The sequence below is a fragment of the Sarcophilus harrisii genome, chromosome 3 (assembly GCF_902635505.1).
Source record: "Sarcophilus harrisii chromosome 3, mSarHar1.11, whole genome shotgun sequence".
In the NCBI taxonomy this organism is placed as follows: domain Eukaryota; kingdom Metazoa; phylum Chordata; class Mammalia; order Dasyuromorphia; family Dasyuridae; genus Sarcophilus; species Sarcophilus harrisii.
Window position 1 is genome coordinate 161773087 of NC_045428.1, and position 24273 is coordinate 161797359.

General features: G+C 33.7%; 1 protein-coding gene across 1 annotated transcript in view; it reads right to left on the reverse strand.

Annotated features, from left to right (window-relative positions):
• The window catches only part of COL4A1 (collagen type IV alpha 1 chain), a 192738-nt gene that overhangs the window by 17158 nt on the left and 151307 nt on the right, over positions 1 to 24273 (reverse strand). Inside the window, exons 34-47 of the mRNA XM_003765735.4 lie at positions 23998 to 24150; positions 20772 to 20870; positions 20555 to 20644; positions 19605 to 19744; positions 17631 to 17757; positions 17465 to 17545; positions 16233 to 16331; positions 15215 to 15265; positions 13165 to 13350; positions 11929 to 12062; positions 7312 to 7384; positions 5932 to 6003; positions 4598 to 4726; positions 3201 to 3299 (exon numbers count right to left, since the gene is read on the reverse strand). Coding sequence (XP_003765783.1) covers positions 3201 to 3299; positions 4598 to 4726; positions 5932 to 6003; positions 7312 to 7384; positions 11929 to 12062; positions 13165 to 13350; positions 15215 to 15265; positions 16233 to 16331; positions 17465 to 17545; positions 17631 to 17757; positions 19605 to 19744; positions 20555 to 20644; positions 20772 to 20870; positions 23998 to 24150 — 1533 coding nt within the window. The remainder of the gene's footprint in view (positions 1 to 3200; positions 3300 to 4597; positions 4727 to 5931; positions 6004 to 7311; positions 7385 to 11928; positions 12063 to 13164; positions 13351 to 15214; positions 15266 to 16232; positions 16332 to 17464; positions 17546 to 17630; positions 17758 to 19604; positions 19745 to 20554; positions 20645 to 20771; positions 20871 to 23997; positions 24151 to 24273) is intronic.

The following is a 24273-nucleotide window of genomic DNA, read 5'->3' on the forward strand; positions in this document are numbered from 1 at the left end:
TCCTTTCAGGAATTAATTTTTCTAAAGAAGTACTTCTATATCATTACCACGCAACCACTCCTTAAATTCTTGCAACTGTGCATCTACTCTCTCCAAGTTATTATGACAGTTCTCAAACCTCTTGCTCAGAAATATACAAAGCTCTTTTTAATCTTCATTTTCCTTTGACAACTGTAATTAGTCATTAAAAACGCTACCTTTCATGCAATTGAATTATCCTAGTTCCTTCCCTTATCTCTGGCTGCCCTTTTACCAATTACTTTACCTCATTTCTAAATGTAGACCTAAGATTCTTCTTGAAACATAATCTTCTTTTGAGATCTCATATTAATAAAAGACCTAAGCCATCACTTCCATTTAAGTAACTCCTAAATCCATCCTTTTCTCTGAGTCCTTTCACTCACAAGTCCAGTCTTGTACTGACCGTGAACAACAAAACATGATTATCTCAATATAACCTGTGCAAAACTCCACTCAGCTTTCACCCAACCATTTCCTCCTCTATACTTCCCGATGACTGCTAATGGTAATATAATTCTCCCTGTAACTGAGGCTTGAAATCTTTAACCACTCCAATTTCCCTTTATTTGAAAAATCAATTATATGTGAAAATCCTGTAATATGTACATATTCAGTGTCTTCCATATTGATCATCTTCATTCCATTCTTCTTGTTGCTATCAAAGTCTAGGATCTAATAATATTTCAACTAGATCAACCAATACATAACAATGGGATATTAATCTAAAATTTCCTAGAGTACAGCTTTGTATTTGTCACTAATTATAAAACAATCTGCAATGGTTCTTCACTGCTAACAGAATAAAGCCCAAAATCTTCAACCTGGCTTTCAAAGTCTTCCAAAATATGCCTCATTCAAATTACATTTTCAGACTCATCTCCTATAATTCCTTTTCACATAATCTACATTCTAGCCTAACTAAAGAACTTTTCATTCTCTGTCCAATGTGTTTTGTTTTGGTTTTGGTTTTGTTTATTTGTTTTAGCAAATGATGCTTTCTAATCTGTGGATACTCTTCCCTTACAGTGGGCTTGTCAAAAATCTTAACTACTCTTCAAGAACTCAGATCCTCACCATCCTCTTCTGAGAAAACAACAGCCATTTATTTGTACCTCTCATAGCACTTTAACACATTTTAATTTGTATTCTAGTTCTGTATATTTTTCTTACGACTTCTGTTAAATTGTAGTTTCTATGAGGCCAAAGACAAAAATCTCATTCATCTTTATATGCAGAAAGTACCAGTAATCTAGTCGCTCAATAAAAAAGATGTTGAATTAAATGTTTCCTGTCCCAAAGTATTCAACAAAGAGTTGTTGAATTGACTATTTCCTGTCTAGCATTATTCCAACTGAAGACAATGTAACAGGATAATTTAGGATAGCTGTTGCTATTATCACCTTTAACACTTGGACTTCAAACAAATTTTTTGACAGAAGTTTGCCAGGTGGTAACCTATATAATTAGTTTTTGCTTTTGTTCTCTATCTAATTTAAGATCTACATGCATAAAAGTCCCTTTCTTTGTATTTCTACCAGAACAGCATAATTCAGTGTTATTTCTGTTTCCTAAAGAATTCAGATCATGTTTCAAAAATGACATGAAATGACATTTTAGCTAATTATGACATTAATATGCCTGTTCTCTGATTTCTTTTCTTTCTATAATGGAAACAGACTTTTTATAATAAGGAAAAAAATTTACTGAGAGTACAGGACTCTAACTATGCTCTTCCCTTATAGGGAATTTGTACTGGGCATAATAATTTATCTATTGAGACAGTGCCCTCCCCCTCAAATATATCAACAACTTATGCATTTGTAAAACTACGCAAAAATTAAGAACCATTTTTAAAGACCACCTGCTTTTAGAGGCCATATATTCCCACATACACACTCCACGATTCTAAGACATTTTTTTGAATTGTCAATTTCAATTGTTCCTTCAAGTATTTATTTTATAAGTTCTGTGTATACTTAAACAGAAATAACACTGAAATATAGTGGGGTAGTGGAAATACAAATAAAGAGATTTTAAGAGGGATTAATCACAAATTAGAAAAAATAAACCAAAATTGGTTCTGTTTCCTCATGGACTCTAAATCCAGATTCCTTTTCTCTCCTTCTTGTTTGCTGCCTTTCTATTTTGGAGAATCTTCCAATTCTAAAATCCTGCTCTCCTGATTAGTGACTGTCCCTAATACCACCATTTGGGGAAGGATCCCAACTATGTTTCATTGAATAGACATCTGTTCTCTCTCTCTCTCTCTCCAGATGCCTTCTCCTTGCCATGTGGAGAAAGTATCACCCTGAGGTCCTCCTATTCATTCTCCTTGCTACCCTGGAAAAACTTCTGTATTGAGGCCTTCCTCCCTGATTGGTGGTTCCTTATCTAGGACTCTACATTTCCTTTTTCTCTCCTTCCCTTCAGATATCTTTGATGAAGTTCTCAGTAGCTGGGTATGGTTTGCAGAGAGAAATTGAAGCCTTGATAGAATTGTTCCACCTTCTGTGGAGGCTTTCCAATCAGAAATTCAAGTTATGTCCTGGGCATCCCACCTTGCTGTGTCCAACCAAGAAATCCCAGTCATGTTTCTGAGGTTAAATTTCTCCTATAAATCTACTGATGACCCATTCCATTTTTGCTGAACTCCTTGGTATCTCTCTTTATAGCAAGGGTGCTAAATCCATTTTAGGATTTCATCTGCCAGGTAAGGCTGCTAAATGCCATGCCATTTATCATGTCCCAAGTTCTTTGGATATTTCCTTTCTCCTGGCTAATTGTAAATTCCACTAGGGAACATGTCCTTTCCATCATTAATTATTAAAATCCCTTTTTCGATAACTTGGTATCCTTCATTTTGTCAATAACCTCTTCTCTTAAAAAGGGCCATTGTGAATTCTTCACATGACCAACTCCAACATTTGACATCTACAACAACCACATCATTTGCTATATATATCAGCTACATCACCCTTTAAGTATGATCTTACCCTGTTAGGATATAAACTCCATAAGGGTAGGGATTATCTTGCTTACTTGTCTTTGTATGTCCAGTACATAGTGCACAGTGGCTGTCACATAGTAAATAGTTAATAAATGATCTATTGTTCTATCAACCTATTGTCCTCTTGCCTTTGTAATTAAAGGTTTATATTGTAATGCATCAATATACCTACCAGGAGGACCAAAAGGGCCTGGTTCTCCTTTTTGTCCAGGTGCACCATCAAATCCTGGGTTACCAGGTGGTCCAGGAATACCCACAGAGCCCGTTACACCTAAATCAAGGGGAGGGGCGAAGAATAAGCACATGATTAAATCACATATGTCTCTCTTTTTTTGGCTAAAGAAGCATAGAGCATTACTTCATTGTGAAGTATCTGGTCCCAAATCTTTCCCCTTTTGGGGTATCATATATGTGAAATTTTACCCAGCTATTTTTTTTCTTAGAATATTTCCTCCAACCAGAGTCAAAGAATACCAGTAACACTGACATGAGCAATAACAATAACAGCTAATATTTAAAGTTTATACAACACTTTATATATTTTATTTCATTTATCCATGCAGAGAACTTCCAAATAACATGATAGGTTTATCCTGAGATAACAGGCTACTAAAAGTAAAGGTTTGAAGAGAAGATTTCTGGAGATTAATGACATTCCATTTAGCCAGCCTTTAACAAAATGGTGTTCTGAAGGTATCACTTCTCTTCCCTTGATGCACAAGATGAAGAGGTAAAAACTTCCCCACTATTAGTACAGTGTAAAACTACTCTCCAAGATTTCTTAATTTAGTCTTCCTCCCCTGCTTTCTAGCTTCTCCTTAAATGTCCTTTTTCATGAGAATGTAAACTCCTTATGGGCAGGGACTGTGTTGTTTGTTCTATTTCTATTCATAGTGTTTAAACAGCGTCTACACTTAGTGAGATCTTTAATGCTAGATCACTTTTCCTTCTTCCCTTTCTCCCTCCCTCCCTTCATTCCTTCTTTTCATTGTCCTTCCTTCCCTCCCTCCTTCTTTCCACCCCCCTCCTTTTCTCCTTCTCTCTCTCTCTCTCTCTCTCTCTCCTTTCTACCCTTCCTTCCTTCTTTCCTTTCTTTCCTTTTTTTTCTTTCACTTACCTTGATCTATGATTTAACATGTGAAATTTATCTCTAGAATGAGATTGGGCAAAAGGAGGCATAAGCTCTCAGAGTGTAGAGTGATAAGAAACAAAACTCAGACACTGGTATCAAGTCATTATGGCTTCTAGACAACGTTTGAAGAATTCTATTTTCAAAGATTTAAATAACTCCTGTTTTCTACCTTTTTTCTGATCAAAAGGTGGTCAATCTGAATTGGTTTACCTTTTCCTGCAGTTTGGTCTAAAAAGATTCCTTTGGAAAACTTTGGTTGATCTTAGAAGTTTAGCGTTGAAAAGAAAATCTATATCTAATTGGTCATTTTGACAGTGCATGATTTTGATTTTATAAGTAATAAGTATTGGCTATAAAAGTTAAGTCATGGAGGAAGAAGCACAAATGGATACACATATACTCCCCAAAACACACACACACACACACACACTTCCTACCTTGTTGTCCTTTAGGGCCTGGAGGGCCTGGAATACCTTTAAGCCCGACTGGCCCTTCAGGTCCAGGGATACCTGGCTCTCCTTTGATTAGGCTATAAGGACCTGGGGAACCAGGTGGTCCTGGAAGACCTGGAAGAATTAATAGTACAGGGAGAAACGTTAATGTGGAACCTATTTATAAAAAGCTTAAATAATAATTTTCTCAAACTGGTCTCCTAAAAAATTTTTTCCAAGAACTTAGATATTAAATCTATACTTTATTCTTCACTCTTACTCTTGTTTTTGAGCTTCAAATCAAACAAGTTTGGAGGGAATTTTTGGGTACTCTAGTCCAAGTTCCCATAAATAAAAGAACCATTCCTATGATGTCTTTGACAAGTGATTATCTGTCTTCTATTTTAATATTTATAATAGTGAAAAGCAAATTTCTAAGGCAATCCATTCCATGTATGTATAGTCCTAATTATTACAAAGCTCTTCATTGTATTAAGTTGAAGTTACTTATACTTTTCCCAGGTCAACTTCTTCTAACCACACAAATCGAATCTTTCACATGATAGTCATCAAAATAATTAAAGATACCTATTAATAAATCTTCTCAAGTATTCTCTTCTTTAATCTAAACATCCCCAATTCCTTCATCTGTACCTTGTGAAAGCATCTAGATTTTTTTGTCATGCTCACTGTTTTTCTCTAAAAATAGCTTTCATTTGCCAATGCCCTTTTTTTAAAAATGTCATGCTCAAAATTTAATACAATGCTCCAGATGCAAGGGGACTATTATCTCTCTTGATTTGGCTATGACATTTCTTCAGCCCAAGTTTCAAGTTAAGCTTCTTTTGGTAGCTATGTCATATTGCTGACTTGATGTCAACTAAAATTAGGTCACTTATGAAATTTTCATGATTTTTCTAAGCATAAGTATAAAATTTTACATGTGTTGTTATCTAGTTTTATCCTGTTAATTTTGGAGCAGGATTCTAGCCATATTAACATTTTAATGTTGATTTTGTCCACTCATAGTAGCCAATCTTCACAACTTTTTGTCAGTTGCAAATTAACAAATATTTCTTCCAGGTCTCTTTCAAATTATTTATAAAAATGCTGAACAGCACAGATCCAGAAATAGAATCCTACCACATACCACGTGGAGATCTGCTGATCAAGTCTTTATAACGGCTTTGTAACTGTTGTTCTCAAGTAATTTCCTTCATTTTTGCTTTGCCACTTAAATATAAAGTATCTAATAGGAAAAGACCATAGCTTCAGTTTCCATTGTAGTCCTGCACAGAGAGACCCTTGATAAATGTTGGGTCCATGACAAATACCCCTACCTTTTGAACCTGGTAGTCCCTGATCCCCTTGATCTCCTTTGAGCCCCTGGAGGCCAGGAGAACCTTTGGCACCTAGAAAGCAAAGAGAAAATATTAAGGTACTAAAGAAAGTCTTTTCTTTCCAATTTTCCAACATAAAAAGGTAAGCTTTTTTTTACTCTAAACCCTTGTCATAGGATTATCAAAGATTATATAAGAGGAGTAGGGGATAGGGAATAAGCTCTAGCAGATTCTGCTATAATGAAAGTCTTCAAGTATATTCCTGGTGATAGGATGTGTCTTGTGACTGAGACCTCTCATAGCCAAGCATGATAACAAACATTTTAGAAAAGAAGGGACCTTAGAGGTGAGGTCATCAAGTTCTGCTTGGTTATATTATAGATGAGGAAATTGAGGTCAAGAACCATTTAAGGTTAGCCCAGGCTCATATAACTAGTCTATAAAAGAGAAAATCAAGCTATGAACTCAGGTCTTTTAACTATTAATCTAATATTTTTTACATTATACCTGTAGGCTATCAGATTAGGATCTAACCTTTGGGCTAGAAATAATAAATAATACTAAAAAATGATAGTAAAAATAAATAAGAAATAATTCTGTATGTTTTAAGGGAGCTAGGTGGCAAAGTGGATAGAGTGTTGGGTCTAAAGTCAGAAAGATTCATCTTTCTGAGCCCAAATCTGGCCTCAGACATACTAGCCATGTCATCCTGTACATGCCATTAAATCTGTTTGCCTTAGTATTTCATCCATAAAAAGAGCTGGAGAAAAATGGCAAACAATTCCAGTGTCTTTGAGTAGAAAATCCCAAATGGGATCATAAAGATTAAGGCAAGACTGAAATTATTAATATTAATGCTCTGAGATTCTGCAAATGCTTTTCTGAATGTTATCAATTAAAGAAAAACCAAATAATATTGATTTTATGAAACATTGTCGGTTCATTATTAGCATGTATCATTGTCTACAATTCTGTTCAATTTTCAAGACTAAGGAAAATTCAGTGCACGTATTTGTTGTTACTTTTAATCTTCACAAAACAAAGGAAAATATTATGAACTCTTGACTCCTATGATAAATCATTCTTAATTGGAATCAGAAAGTATAACTTTGAAAAGAATATAATAAGATTCTAAAATGTTTCAGTCTAATGAAAACATCTTAATCCACAAGGTATGGTCCTGATTATGAGCAAAGAAATGTGGCAACCTCTGGTTACTACAGCATATGATTCTTTGGATTAATATAAATTTTAAAAAATTGTACTGCAAGTCATCTGGCTCTTATGCTATAAATCTATCAGTACTACTTATTGCTCATTTTACCATGATTAGGAAAAAAAATCTGGAAAGACTGAAATAAAATATACTTCAACTGTTACCTTGAAATCCTGGAACACCTGGAGGTCCCATATCACCCTTAGAACCAGTGATTCCTGGTGTACCACCAATACCCTTGGGAAAAAATGGCAGAAATTATTTTGCAGAATTACAATAAATTATTTTGAGAAATAACCTGCTAGAATTAGGTTTCTGAGAAAGTACCAGTTATATTATTAGCTAGTTTTGTCCCTTTAAAACTATAAACAGGAACCAAGATGGTAGGGAAAAGGCAGGAACACCCAATATCTCCCCAAAATATATTTAAAGATCTTTAAAATAATGTTCTAAACAAATGCTGGAGTAATAAAATCCACAAAAGAATGGGATGAAACAATTTTCCAGCCTAAGACAACTTAGAAGGTTGGCAGGAGAGATGTATTGCACAGTAGAGAAAGTAGATTACAGTTCAATGTAAGGTGGGCCAGCCCAGAGTTGGCCCCAGCAATCCAGGAGCAGGCCTTGGGAGCCACTGAATCAACAATAGCAGGAGCTACTTTTGGAGATCTGAGCTTACAGGCAGTAAGGGATTTTAATCACTGGTCAAAAGAGAATTACAGGGGTCTCTTAGCACAAGAGGAGTGTGGTATTCATTAAAAGGAGGGCATACTGGTAGAGGCAGTAACTAAAAGCAAAACATTTTCGAGGAAGGATAGGGTAAAATGAGATACAATAGAACATGAAAGAGGGAAATAGGAAGAAAGAATATACAGTTATCAATCATAATTATGAAAAAAATTGAAGCCATTTTCTCTGATAAAGGCCTTAGCTATCAAATATATAGAGAATTAAATCAAATTTATCAAGATAGGAACTCTTCCCCAATTGAAAAATGACCAAAAAATATAAACTCTTTTTAATGAAGTAATCAAAGCTATCTATACCTATATGAAAAAAAATGTTCCAAATTACTTTTGATGGGAGAAATGCAAATTAAAACAACTACGAAGTTCTTGGATTGGCTAAAGAACAGAAAAAGAAAATGATAAATGTTGGACGGAATGTGAGAAAACTGAGACTAATACACTATTGGTGGAGTTTTGAATTGATTCAACTATTATGTAAAATAATTTGAAACTATGCCTGGTAGCAAAGAATTTGAAATTTAGGGGATGCCCATCAATTGGGGAATGGCTAAACAATTTGTGATGTATGATTGTGAAGGAATGCAATAGTTTTTATAAAAATGATGAGCTAGTTAGTCACAGAAAAACCTAGAAAGACAAATAAACTGATACAAAGTGGAATGAGCAGAATAAGGAGAATTATATACAGTAACAGCAATACTGTAAGATGATTAACTATGAATAATTAAACTATTCTCAACAATACAATGATACAAAAACAACTATGAAGGACTTATGATGAAAAATGCTATCCAAGCACAGACAAAGAACTGATGAAGTCTGAGTACAAATAGATACATACTTTTTTAAAAAACTTTATTCATTTTAGGAGTTATGGGGGGGAGGGTATTTCAGTTGATACTTTCTTTTACACTATGGGAAACTGTTTTGCATAACTACACATGCATAACTTATATAAAATTGCCTGTCTTCTCAGTGAGGGAGAATGAGAGAAAGAATTTGGAACTCAATTTTAAAGACAAATGTTGAAAATTATTTTTACATATAATTAGGAGAAAATAAAATACTAAATGAAAAATAAGTGTAGAACTGCAAAGGATCTCAAAAATCAACAAGTTCAGTGGTATCAAACTCAAATGAACAGGTCACATCCTGATTTAGAAAACCATAAATTAACATTATCTTGTTTTTGTTCAGTCATTTAAGTCATGACTGACTCCTTGCGACTCTATTTTTGGTTTTCATGGCAAAGATAATAAGGTCATTTGCTATTTCCTCCTCCAGAGCATATTATAGATGAGGAGACTGAGGCAAAGTGACTTACCCAGGATCACACAGATAAGTCCCTGAGGCCAGATTTGAACTCGGGTCATTCTAATTTCAGGTTCAGTCCTCTGTCCACTGTACCACTCAGCTGTCCACCAATATTATCTATATTTTATTATATTCTTATTTATTTTAAAATTTTTTCCAGTTTCATTTTAATCTCATTCAGAATTTCTAAACACATGTAGCTAAGGGCCATGAGACTGACATCTCTAACATCCAATTTCCTCACTTTATAGAAAACCAAGAAATATCTAGGCCTAGAGACAGTATACAACAAAGGCAGAATTTGAAACCAGGTCTTCTGACTCTAACATCATCATTCTAGTTTTCTTTTCTTTAAAATGTAGATAACAATATCTATACTATCTACTTCATAGATTATTGCAGAGATGAAATGAGATAATATAATTATAAAGTGCCTTATTATTACTATTTGTCACTTTCTCACAAGTTATTAGAAGGATGATAATACTGTGCGTCAAAAATAGAACCTAAATATATAAGTGATTTGATGTGCTTATATTTCATGTCTATATGCCTTTTTCTTCATTAATGACAAGCATTGATTTTTATATCTCTTTGTATACTCAGTGCTTAAGATAGAGCTAAACAGTCAACAAAAATGTCTTGATGAGATGAGATGAGGATGATGATAACATATATGGCTATAGTATCATAATATTTTATAGGAAAGTTTTCTCTAAAATTCAGTATTATATCTAAAACAAATATTTGAAAAATGATGCTTTGGAAGAGGCGAAGAAAACAAAGGAAGATATTGTAAAAATGGTGTTTTTTTTAAATGAATATCATGAATTTTAAAATATTGTCTCACTTTCTAGCTATTTCAATATATATTCTCTTCCCAGGTCATGGGTTATAATGTATGAAAAAATGTATTGCTTCTTACATAGATTTGTTTCTCTACTTTGCCTTTATAAAAAAATGCCATAACAAAAATAATATGCAGAAAGATTCCTTAATATCTGTTGGCAGACTCTACAGGATGGTAATTATATTTATATGTTACAGATAGAAGAAAAGCAGGAATATATGAATAACTGACAAATTACACACACTTACATCACTGGGCAACTGTAATACAACAATAACCAGCCTGAAAATATATTCACACATATTGCAATCTCACAATACATATTCAACATATAGTGAAAAATATATAAGCTCTTATAATAACAGGAATGAATTTAAAGTGGTTATTGTAATTGCAGATAGCCAAAGCTGCTGAAATGCTCAAATTATTCATAAGTCTTTTATCTGGTACTGATTCACTGAGAAAATGCCAACATTTTTTGAGTGGGTAGTACATGAAGATTAGGGATTCTTATTCAACAATTTAACATCTGCCCTTGGAAATTATCTAAATGACACTGAACTTCAAATTTACTGTTGATAAACTAGAATTAATAATGCTTTGTATTTTTATTTTTTACTAAATTGTATCATGATTATAGTTTAGTATAGCTGGATACAAATTTTACTTCGAAACATCTCATAATGGCATGGAGAAGAACTTGGAGTCTTGGAGCTAAGACACAAAAAGCTTCAAAGAAGTTACAAAAACAGTGGTTTCAAAATTTTGTTTACAATATAAATAGCCTAAGTATGGAAAACCTATGGACTGGCTAGCAGTCAATTTTTTGTTCACATCAAGTCATGAAACATATTTTTCTTTGATTCTCTATAATATTTATATATGACCATATGTATATTTGTAAATATGTACATACTTACATATTATTTGTAAGTCAACAGTCATACCATGGCTCACTAAGTCATGAATTTGAATATATTATCAAACTGTTATGTTCTATAATGACCATTCTGTGCAAATGTGATTTGTGGAAATGTCTGAATACTACAAATGCTGCCTCCTTTCCCTGAAAAGTATCCTGTCATTATAACAGCCTAAGCTAGATATATAGTATTTACTGATTTGTATGTTAGTGAATACAAAAACCTACCCATTTGTTATGTGTTGCCCCAGAAGCGTTTTCTTAGAAAGTTTTGTTCAAGTCCAAACAGATTTTCTCTCTTATCCTTTCTCCTACAGACCAGATATATCAGCCTATAATAGGAATTAACTAGAAAAGAGAAGTTTTACAAAACTAGCTCTTTATATATCTTATATTCTGAAATTATATACGTCATCTCCTTCATTAGAATGTGAGCAGAAACTATGTTTTTACCTTACTTTGTATTTTCAGTGCTTAAGATGATGGTAGCACATAGTAAGTGCTTAATGAATGCTTTCTAACTAGATGACTAACTTTTACAAACTAATAATTACTCTATGGTTGGTTTAATCCACTGAATTTGCCATTTGATTTTGCAGTTTTCTTTTCCCTTGGGCGTAGAAGAAAAACTTACAGAAATATAATTTCTAACACAATTTTTTCTCCTCCTTAATAATTACATAGAATTAAATATCAAAATATTTTCTAAGATTTACATACTATTGTGCCAATAGTGCATAAAGAAATGAAACATTAGAAATATATATGCCCAGCAGGTGGGATGTTAATAAGAGAGAAGATACAGATTTATACATGAGAGAATCAGATAAAGAAAAGGAGGGTAGTTTAGCTCCAGAGCTAATAGGGAGGACCTGAAGAAGGCTTAAAAGAAAACTAGTGAAATACACACTATTGAACTATAGACAATGTACTTAAAACAACTTACAGGCATTCCCTGAAATCCTGGATCTCCCTTAGCTCCTGGAGCACCTGGGGATCCTGGCCAACCTGGATTTCCTTTTTCTCCTTTTGCTCCATCAAGTCCTGGAAGGCCAGGAGGGCCCATGGGTCCAGGAACACCTGAAAAAGGTTAAAAAGCATATAATCTTCCATAAATTTTACACAGTTGAGTGATATCAGCATTTGCTATTTGTATATGGTTCCTTTCATGTCATTTCTGCAATACAAAATATTACAATGTCCGACTATATCAAAAAGTAGGCCTATTATCACAAGCCCACCAAAAAACCAGGATAAGAGCTAGAGGGAATAATTGTTCTATGACCCCATAAACATTTTAATGAAAACAGAAAGTCTGATTCCCAAAATTGCTAATACACTTCTTATAGCTCTTAACTTGATCTTCCTAAAGAACACATCTAATCATGTCATTTCTCCTAGTCAACAAATTCTGGTTATTTCTTATTACCTCCAGGAGCAAATATAAAATGGTTTTTTACCCCTTCCTGCCTTTCCAATCTTCTTATATCTTACTGCACTCCATATTCTCTAAAATATAATAACACTGACTTCTTAGCTGTTTCTCTCACAAGTAACTCTATTATGGACTTGCTGCTTTTTCACTAGCTATTCCCCATATCTGCAATGAACTCTCTACTCATCTCTGCCTCTTGGTTTTTTCTCCAGGCTTCAAGACCCATCCAAAATTCCATCTTTTAGAAATCTTTTCTCATCTCCCTTAATGATAGTCTTATTTCTGACATTATCTTTAAATTATCCTCTTATTTGTACTTAATTGGTTGCATATTATCTTCTTTAGTTGAGCTCTTTGAAAGAAGGGCCAGTTGTTATTTGCCTTTCTTTGTATTTCCAGCTCTTAACACAGAGCCTGGTACACAGTAGACAATGCTTATTGATTTGACTATTTCATACTCACTGACACTAGATCTGTCACTTCTATAACATGTTGACAGACAAAAATAGTTATAATATCTTCAACCACAGTAAAGCTTGAAAAATCAATATGGCAGATGTCAAATATTCTGGAGACTGTTCTCATATTTCCTATCTTTCATTCTCTCTACTTTTCTTCTTAATGAAATTTTAAGATTTTTTTCAAAACCCTGATATTTCTAAACCCTAGCTCTAGCTCTAGTGACTATAAGCATTGTTAGTGCTCTTAGTTCCTCTATGAACAAAATATACTTCAACATCTACTTACCAGGTATGCCAGGTTGACCTTGTGGACCCCTGTCTCCTTTAGGACCTTCTACCGCTCGACCAGGAACTCCAGGTAATCCTTGTTGTCCTGGGGGACCCGGAGGACCCATAAATCCTGGTTCTCCTTTGAGTCCAGGAATTCCTGGACTTCCTGCTGATCCTGGGAAACCCAACTCTCCCTTGGAACCTAAATAACAAGATCATTCGTTAATAATGATACAATCCAATACATGAATTAATTATCTGGTTCAATTTATTAAACTTTTCATGCAGTATTTTTCTCATGATCTACCAGCATGCTGCCCAAGGGTGAACTCACTCAAGGACTCCACTAAGTAAGCTGATATTCCATCAATTTTCCCTTTATTTTACACTATTCTAATTTCATTCCATAATCATCTCTAGAAAATAAGCACAGGATAATAAGAATTTGGGCATATTTCTCATTCATTTTTATGGTTGCATTTCTATCAAAAGATGACTGTGAATATTGCATTACTAGATCAATAAAAGTATCACTTCCAGAGGGAAAATCCTTCTGTTTATTTATAAATTGCATTCCTCCATATTTGCCTTCTAAAATTCTGAGATTATATCAACTATCTTAGATATTGTTTAAAAGGCAACAGAATGAAATACCAAAATTACTGCCAAGCCAACCATACTATTTGGTCCCCAATATCCAAAAAAAAAAAAAGGTATTGAAGAAAAAACACTATAGAAGGAATCTATTATAATTATCGTATCTGATCAGTTGGATTCTCCTGTATAGCTCCAACTTACTACCAAAACAACAGCAGGGTGCCATATTAATTGCTCTATCCTGCAACTACTCAGTACTTCAATAGCCTAAGAAGTATTTATTCAAAGATATCATTCTCTGATTTGGAGTGAGCTTGACTAAAGGAAAAAAGAGCAATGTAGTAAGTCCAAACCCAGGCTATCCTGTTAGTCCTAGTCTAGGGAATCCACAGAAGCAAAATCAATTGCTACCCAAGATTTTAGCACACTCCAGAGAGAGTAAAGGGCAAAAATTCTTTGGCTCCTGCAGTTTTCTTCTTCAAAATGTTACTAATTTCTTACCTCTATCATTAATATTTCCATATTTATCTAATCTGGTTTTAGGCATTTTAATAAATACAATAAGTAGTGAATGGGACTCTGGACAAATCATCCCACCTTCTGAACCTCAGTTTCCTCTTTTATAAAATGGGGATAACATATGCAATAAGGATCTTCCTCTTTAAGTGGTAGGGAAGCAAGTACCTTGTAAGCTATAGAGCATTATATAAATGTAAACTGTAACTATTACATGAACCCTCCCTTCAGCTTCACAATTACTTAGAATCTATTATTTCACAATCATATCTCTGAATGCTATAGGTAACCATATCAACTTCTGTGTGTTTTGTCACTTTGTATTTATTAGTATCTATGAAGATTGGGAATATTTTAAAAATCTTTTCTTTGTAACTTTAGCATGTTCCTTGTATAAGAAAGCCTTCTAAATATTATTTCTATAATAGTATTTAAGTTTTGATTTGTGGTTTTTTTATTTAGAATGTTTTGTATAGGGGCAGCTAAGGGGCGCAAATGCCTAGCTGTGTGACCTTGGGCATGTCATTTCACACCAATTGCTTTAAGGGTTATCTTCATACAAATGAAGATATGCATATAATTCAAATATATAACATTTTAATATATATTCAAATATATAACTCAAAATTATATATTCATATACTCAGCAATGTGTAAATACACATACATATATAATATTTTCCTGGCTAGTAGAGTTTATTAAAATAGTTTTTAAAAATAGAATCAGAGCTTCTAACAAATAACTGAGACCATTCCAATCCATAAATTAAACTCACACGCCTTGCAGAAAACTGTACACCAAGAAACTACTTATCACTTATGTCCAATATGCTGCCAAAGTAATAGAAACTGACTAGGTAAGCCTTGCAGATTTCTTATTTCCAACTCTGCTGATATAATGTACAGTGGCAATTAGTTTAAAAACTAGAACACATTCTAATAGCAGCTATTACCTTTTTCTCCTTTGGAACCTGGAAATCCTGGAAGTCCTCTTCCTGGAAGACCTATTTAGCAAACATTGAGAGTGAGAATCAAAGTTGTATTTTATTTTTTAAAATATTCCTTACATTAAAGGCTGGCAATAATATGCAAGTTGAGTTTAATGTATAGGACATTTATCAATGAATTAATTCCATCTGCTGGGTAAAATTCCTTATTCTACAATTTATTACAAACTCTTTGATTATGTATTTGAGATTCAATAATATTAAATTATTTTGTGCTACTTGAAGATGGCATAAAAGACAATATGAAGGGCATGTATGACTGGAAAAGGAGTTGGGCCAACCTAGTGAGAATGAAAAATATCAGAAGGAAAGCCTAAAGATATGCAGAGAACCAAAAGGTCTTCAGTATTTTGGATGGAAGTTTTATGGAGAAATTAAGGGAAGATATGGCCAAGAATAACATAGAAGCAGAAAGGAGAGAAAGTTTGGGATCTATAATTGCAAAAGGATTATCTACCCCAATGACCGATCAAAATATCTAAAGAATTTGGAATTCTATATTCTTTAATAGCTAATCACCTAAGCCCTTTCAGGTAAGAGATGTAAAGACCTTTAGCATGAATAACATATAGTGAGATTATTTTTATATCACTTTCAACTAAGATCACAGAATCAGGATGTAGTTAAATTTGTATGAAAATTGGGGGAGAAAGAAGAGGAATAAAACCATTGGTATAAACACAGTTTTAAAGGGGAAAAGATGAATAGGAAAAAATGTTGGAGTCTAGACCACTATACCATTTCTTCTGCTTTTGAGCTTACTCTTAAAACCCTATAAATGTATTTTAAAAATCTTAATTTGTGATCTGAAAAGTCTGTCTTAAAATCTGCCAGACTGAGGGCTAATAGATGGAAGGCATATTACAAATAATCCTGGTATTTGAGAAACAACTGGGTAGACATATGTATCAGACTATGTTTCAAATGAACAGAAAGGAAAAATTCAGTGATCTAGGGCACATACCTGGTTCACCCTTCTCACCAGCTGATCCTGGAATTCCATCACCACCTGGTTCACCTTTTTGACCACCTGGACCTGCTGGACCTGGAAGACCAGGCTGACCTAACAGAGGAGGAGAAATATTCAAAACTCACTCTGGAGTTATCAGATTTTTGCATCACTGACCTTAATCTCAAAGAAAATTAGCACTTGTTCTAAATCTTATGAAAGGTACAATTCATATTTCCCTTTTCTCCATTCTGTCATGGCTGCAAATAATCATTCTTCTTTCATCCTTGTTCCTCCTTCTATTCTCTCTTCATTTCAGTGCAGTGTGGAAGGAAATCTAGTGCCGAATGGAAGATTGAATTTGTAGTCTCAAACCCTTGCTTCTGGAACATTTTAGTTGTGTAAACCTGGACAAATCACTTAACTTTTCAATGAGCCAATACAATCTCTCTAAGAAATCTAGAAATTATAGAAAAATTTCTGATCTCCATCAATGACAATTTTTTCCATGTCAAGGAGTCCCTCACACCACTGAAATGGTAGGGCAAAACTTAGTGCCTTTGTAGATGCATATGGAACTCTTCAAAAAGTGATGAGGGTTCAGATACCCAATGCTAAAGCAAAATCTGGAATTGAACGAACTAAGCTAGTGGGCAGTGTGAGAAAAAGTGATGGGATCTACAGGTGAATCTTATTTGTGGCATTGATCACTCTGCAGTTTCCTCCTTGCCTCAGTTTTCTACCTATAAGATGAGGGAGTTGCATTAAATAACTATAATTCCTTTCAAGGTTTGATATTTGATGTCCTTGGGGGTTCACTGAATAGAGCTCCATGGATCATATCAGGAAGACCTGAGTTGAAAATCAGCTTCAGAAATTCAATAACTCTATAACCCTAGATAAATTACTTAACCATTGTTTCCTTTTCCTCAACTATAAAATGGGATAATGATAATACCTTCCTCTCAGGATGTTGGGAGAATCAAATGAGATGACTGTAAAGCACTTAAAACAGTGCCTGGAACACAAGCATTAATAAATGCTTGTTTCTTTCTTTCCTTCTTTGATTCTAATTTATTTTCCAGGGAATCTGATGGAAACTAATGCAAGCTTTATGTTCAACTTACACACAAATCTACACACAATTATAAAATTATCTATCAATATTGTCAGTACTAACTACACCCCATTTTTGGGGGATATCACAAAGCATCCCTTCCAAGCTTGTTTTTTAGACCATTTTCTACCTGCATCTCCTTTAACTCCAGGAACACCATCCAAACCAGGAAGTCCTTTGTCACCCTTCTCTCCAGGCATTCCAGGGCTCCCTAAAAATAAGAGACCCCTTTAATTTTGCTGACTTCTTGTTCATTTTAATCCCCAGAGTCAGAAAGACAGCCTCCTTCCACTTACCTGGATAGCCTACATTCCCAGGTAATCCTCCAGGACCTGGAGGACCAGGCATTCCTGGCATCCCTGGGCTTCCTTTTTCTCCCTTTTCTCCAGGCCTTCCTGGGAAACCTGAAGGTCCAGTGTCTCCCTGTAAGTAAAAAAATGTACATAATTTTAATTCACATTTGATGTTGGCAAATTCTGATGTTTTGCTGAAAAGGCAACTGCAGTGGAATTGAAAAATTGCCTGAATCTTGCCTCTAAAGATGTCTGCTTATAGCTCAGGCCTGACCCTTCTTATGATAACTAGACTTTTTATGATATAGTAAGCTAGCCTGGTAAATAGAATGATAGATTTGGAAGAACCTGAATTCAAATCTTGACTCAGAAATATACTATCAATGTGAGGTATCAGGCAAGGTTCATCCAGCATCATTTTCTTTATTTGTAAAAACCAGGACAAAAAGGCATCTATCTCATAGGGATTTGAGAATCAAATAATATAATATAATATTATATATATATATATATATATATATATATATACACATATAGCACAAAGTCTACAAACACAAAAGTAATATAAATATTCTATATTCCTATTCACTATTTTTTTAATCTCCCACATCATTCTGAATACTCTACACTCTTATTAAATACTTCTTTTTGTTGTTGACCTCTTAGAACTTTTGTTTCTACAGGATGATGCTAGCTATACTATCTAGTGCTAGGACTGAATGAGATAAGGTGTCTCAAATATTTAGCAAATTTTTACATAAATGGCAATTATAACTGTTCTTATTCTATATTGTAAACAGCATTGGATTTGGGCTCAGGAAATCTGGGTTCAAATCTTGATTCTGTCACTTACTAGCTGACTGACCCTAGGCCAGTAACCACACTATTCAGCCTCATCTGTCAAATGGAAAATTGTATTATCCTGCCTACCTCAAAGTAGATGCTTATGAGTAAAATGCTATCTAATTCTTAAAAACAATATGTAATTAGATATTATTATTGTCATCATTAAAATCATTAGATGTTAGATCATTAGATAATTTTATTTCCAAATGAAGAATCCATTTCTTTTGATATGCAAGAGATGCATGAGGCACCTTAGGGGGAAAAATGGACTATTACTCGTCCTTCTTTATTCTACTTTCATTCATTATGTACACCTCCATTTTACATGATATAAATTATTTTTTTCTGTCTTCAAACAATGATTCTCCACGTGGTCATTAAACTATTATCAAAATGTCCAAAACTTTGTTTATGTGTGTGAGAAAAAGTACTATACACTAAAATTTGTTTAATATAAAATAATCAAAGACTAGATATAATGCAAAAAATGTTTATATCATGGATTACTTTTTGCTGCAGAAAAAGCATACCAGTAGAAAAAATATTTTTAGTATAAATTCTCCTAATGATACTATGCTATACTATACACATGACTATGCTATCATAGGACCTTAATGGGTTAAGGATAAAAACTAGACTTAGGATTTTATTGATATAAATAAGGATAAGGAATATAGATATAGGATATAAATAAGAATGTAGCTTCCAAATAATGAAGTTCCTTATATCAACACATATTGGTACTTTATTTACATCTTGAACTCTTTAAGAGTTAAAGTAACTCTCTAAGGCTATATGATAATAGAAAAATCATAATGAAAATTAACTCGTGAAAACCACTGAAAAACTAAGGGTTTCTATGCATAGTGGAAATAGATAGACTATGGCATATTATCAGTTACACATACATGATCAGCATATTAAATAACACCAAGATTATATATAAGCCAAAAAAAGAAGGAGATTAGATGGTTTGATTATTATAGTAATAAATATCCATAAAGACCTGCACTATATCAGCTAGATTTATGAATGGACATGGACAAATAGTAATATAACAAATACTTGCATATTAGAATCTTAGGGATGTGATAGAAGGGAATGAGCCCTTAAATATGAGATGGTAAATACCTTTTCACCAGGAAGTCCAGGAGTCCCAATGCCTGGGCGACCTGCTTCTCCTTTCACTCCCTTTTCTCCTTTTAATCCTGGGAAGCCTGGGATACCTTGAGAACCTGGGATTCCTTGTGCTCCTTTTTCTCCAGGTGACCCTAAAAATACAAGCCACAGGATCTTCAATTTCTAGTGAACCAACCCACAAATTTATTTTTTTTAAATTTAAATAAAAAGAAAAAAAACTGTGTTCCCAAGAATGAAGTACCAAGATTTTTACAGGAACTTCTGCTTAGTCTCACTGACAACAAAACTCAAAGGAAATTTAAGGAAATAATCTTGTTCATTTCCCTCCATTTTACAGATTAGAAAACTGATCTCAGAAAAGTCAAGGAACTTATGCAAAATCCCATTGATAAGAGAGTCGTTTTGGAATGTCCCAAGCAATTCTCTAAACTCTGTAAAAATTAAAAATTAATGAGAATAGTATAATGGATAGAGTATTAGATTTGTCTCTATAAAAATCATTATGAACATGGTGTGCCTACTCATCAAAGAGGGAAAAATGCTAATAAAATCATGGAGTTTGGAGAATTGGATGAGATGGTGGCTATCATCATGTAATTGAAAACTATAGTAAGGGTTAATCAAGTTCAAATTAATTGCAAACTCTTCAGTGGAAAGACAACAATTTCTTTGGATATTGCATTATTCTATTTAATTTTCTGGCTTCAAGAAACAAGTTCCAAAGTATGCAATTACACTTTAAGTTAACATGAGTGATGCTGACTTTGTAAAAAGATTGAAGTAAATTAATTAATGAAAATATCATATTTTTGTGAATGTTAGTGTGCTCTCTTCCTCTCCAGACTAGCTATGTGATTTCATTTGGCAGATTGGTCCAGTCACTATTAAGTGTGTTTTATCATTCACCAAGAAGTAGAAACTTTCACAAAATCCCAATTTACCTGGCAAACCCATTCCACCAACAGAACCCTTTGGTCCTGGTAGTCCTGGAGCACCTGGAGATCCCCCAAGACCTTGATCACCTTTAGGACCTTTAAGAAAAAAGAGGAGGAAAAAAACATTAAATATTTTGCTCCAAAGTTATTTTAGAAACATTCACATACTACTTTGACATTAAATTGCAAATATACATTAGAGCACTAAAATCTTGTCCTATACCTGGCTGGCCGGGAGTTCCTGCTTGTCCGTCCTTCCCAGGTACTCCTGGAGTGCCAGGATCTCCTCTGGCTCCTTTATCTCCAATTGGCCCAGTTTGTCCTGAGTACCGCAAGTTATAAAAAAGAGAAAGCGGCAAAGGTAGAGACAGAGATAGAAAGAGAGAACAAAACAGAATTTAATATGTATTGTCTACTATTTACAAAGCATTCTGCTGGGGGGTAAAAGCAAAACACTAATCATTTGACTCCTCTGCACTAGACAACACTTAAAGACTCTAAGGTGCTTACCTGCACTGATAGAGGGAGTTTCCTTATCTTAGAGATTCAAGTATCAGTGAAATCAAAGGTCTAGTTCTTCCCTCTATCCTTTATAGTAATTAATTATGAAATATTTTTCTTTGTTTTTAATTCCTCTGTTACAAAGTAAAATTAAGGAAACAAAAAGAAGCAAAATCTCTATCTCATCTGTGCTAAAAAAAAAAAAAAAAAAAAAAACTTCTCTGACATATGATAAACTGCTCCAACCCCTTATATTTACTCTTTGTGCTTCAAATGTATTTCTTATAAACAACATATTATAAATCCTGTTTTTTAATCTGCGCTGCTATCTGCTTCTGTTCTATGGGTGAGTTCGTCACATTCATATTCACTGTTTTCCCTCCATCCTCTTCCCCCCACTTCTGTTTATTCTTTCCTCTCTTTTTCTCTCTCCTTTCACAAAGGTTTTGTTTCTAACCACTTCCTCTCTCAATCTGCCCTCCCTCATATTATTTCTCAAATTTTCTCTCCCCTCCTACTTTTCTATAGAATAAGATAAATTTCTATACCCAACTGAGTGTATATGTTATTCTCTCTATGAGCCAAATCCAATTAAGAGAAAGATTCAAACACTGCCTGCCATCACCACTCCTCCATCTTTCCCTCCAATGTAATAGCTTTCATAATACTTAGAATGAAGTAAATTTTCTCACATGATAATTTACCTCATTCTAACTCTCCCTTCCTTCTTCATCTAGGACAATCCTTTTCCTCACCTCTTAATTTTGGTGGGTTTTTAAAAATATATTACCCCATCATAGTCACTTGATATTCATGCCATCTGTCTATTTATGCTCCTTCTAACTGCCTTAATAGTGGTAAACTTCTTAAGTGTTCTTGTATAATCTTCCATATAGAAATGTAAATAGTTTAACCTTATTAATCTCTTATGTTTTGTTTTTCCTGTTTATTTTTTTATGTGTCTCTTACACTTATTTAAAATCAAATTTTCTGTTCAGTTCTATTTTTTCATCAGGAATGCTTGAAAGTCATGTATTTCATTTAATATCAGTATTTTTTTCCTTGAAGGATAACATTCAGTATTATTCAGTAAGTGATAGTTAACCCTAGATCTTTTGCTCTTTGGAATCTTATATTCTAAGCCTTCCAATTCTTTCACATAGAAGCTGCTAAATTTTGTATTATCCTAACTATGGTTCCATGATATTTTAATTGTTTCTTTTTTTTAGCAGCTGGAAATATTTTTTCCTTGACCTGGATACTCCAGAATTTGGTTTTAATATTCCTGGTCATTTTCATTTTGGGATCTCTTCTAGGAGGTGATGAATTACTTCATAAAAATATCAGGACAGTTTTTCTTGATCATTTTTAAAATATGATATTCAGATTCTTCTTTTGATCATGACTTACAGGTAGTCCAATAATGCTTAAATCATATCTTCTGGATCTATTTTCCAAGAAATAGTTTTGAATGAGATAATTAACATTTTTCTTTTATTTCATTCCTTTGATTTTGTTTGTATTTTATGGTTTCTTGATGTCTTATAAAGTCATTAATTTCCACTTACCCAATTTTAATTTAAAAGAATTATTTTCTCCAGTGAGCTTTTATACCTATTTTTCTATTTGACCAATTCTAATTTTAGGGAGTTTTCTTGTGTGAATTTCTGGATATCTTTTTTTTCTGTTTTCTTTACCAAATGGCTGACTCTTTTTTCATGATTCTCTTACATAACTTCATTTCTTATCCAAATTTTTCTTCTATCTCTTTTCTTTTATTTTTAAAATTATTTTTGCTGTCTTCCAGGAGTGCTTTTTGGATCTAATTCAAATTGGGATTTTTCTTTGAGACTTTCATATAGCTATTTTGATACTGTGTCCTCTTCTGAGTTTGTGTTTTAATCTTCCATGTCACCACAGTAATTTTCTAGAATCAGGACCTTTTTCTGCTTTTTCCTCATTTTTCTAGCCTATTTCTTGACTTTTAATTATATGTTAAAGTTGAGCTCTGCTCCTGGGTGCAGAAAGTACTGTCTTGAGCTTCTTATACCAGGTACTCAGGGCTACTAAAGACACAGAGTCTGGCTATGGAGCTCAACCAGGTGCTATTGGTCTATGCCTGGGATATAGGGCCTTGCTGGTGACTTATGCTACAAATGAGAGGTCTTGCTGATATTTTACTTTGTTAGCATAGGGCCTCACTTCCTCATTTGAATGGGGAACATGAAGCTTTACTGTTGGCCTGCCTGCACCAGCATGGAGTCTCCCTTATGGCAACCTGAGTTGGACGGCACTCCTTTTTTTGCACCAATGAGACAGACCTTTCCTACCAATTTTCTAAGTTGTCTTGGGGCTAGAAAATAGTTTTGCCTCAATCTTTATTGGTTCTCCTGCTACAGAATTTGTTTTGAGGCATTATTTTAATCATTTAAAGGTGAATTTGGGAGACTTCAGATGAGTTCTTGCCTTATTCTGCTATCTTGGCTCCAACTTCCCCAAAACTATATTTTAATAAGTTATGTAACATAACACCTAAAGGAAAAAAAATTTAAGGGATGAAAAAATTAAAAATATAAGATAATTACAACAGCACTTTTTCCTTTTAAGAAAATAACTTTCTAAATAATAATTTTCTCTGAACAAAATTTTAAATATTGAAATTTCTGATAGAATAACACTTTAAAGAAAATATTCATTTGAGAAAATATATTTTGTACTTATGTCAGATAAGAGAAATTATATTTATTTTTGAAGACAAGCAAAACTAAAGTTAATGACAATATTAGCCAGTTAAAAGAGAGGATAACACAGTCTATTTTGCTTGCACAGACTTCAGAGAATCCTAAACAATCCTAAAAATTCCAGAAATGTTTTGTGCTACCTTAGGTTAAAAGTTTCACCTTAAATGTACATTTTTTCTGGCTCAAATTGAATGAAAGAAATTTTACCCTTTTCTCCTTGATCTCCTTTCTGGCCCTTCATACTGTCCATGTCCACTTTATCCATTGATCCTGGCTGTCCAGGGAGACCAGCATCACCCTTATCACCTTTGAAACCTGGATCACCCCTGGGTCCTGTTGTACCTGGGAAACCTTGGTCACCTACAGAGAAAGAAGACAATCCAAGAATTACATTAAAGTTGCTTCCTAGTGTTGGAAAGATACATACTTGTAAGCTATTCATCTGAAAATATGTGATATAAGTTTGCATTATATATTTAATTA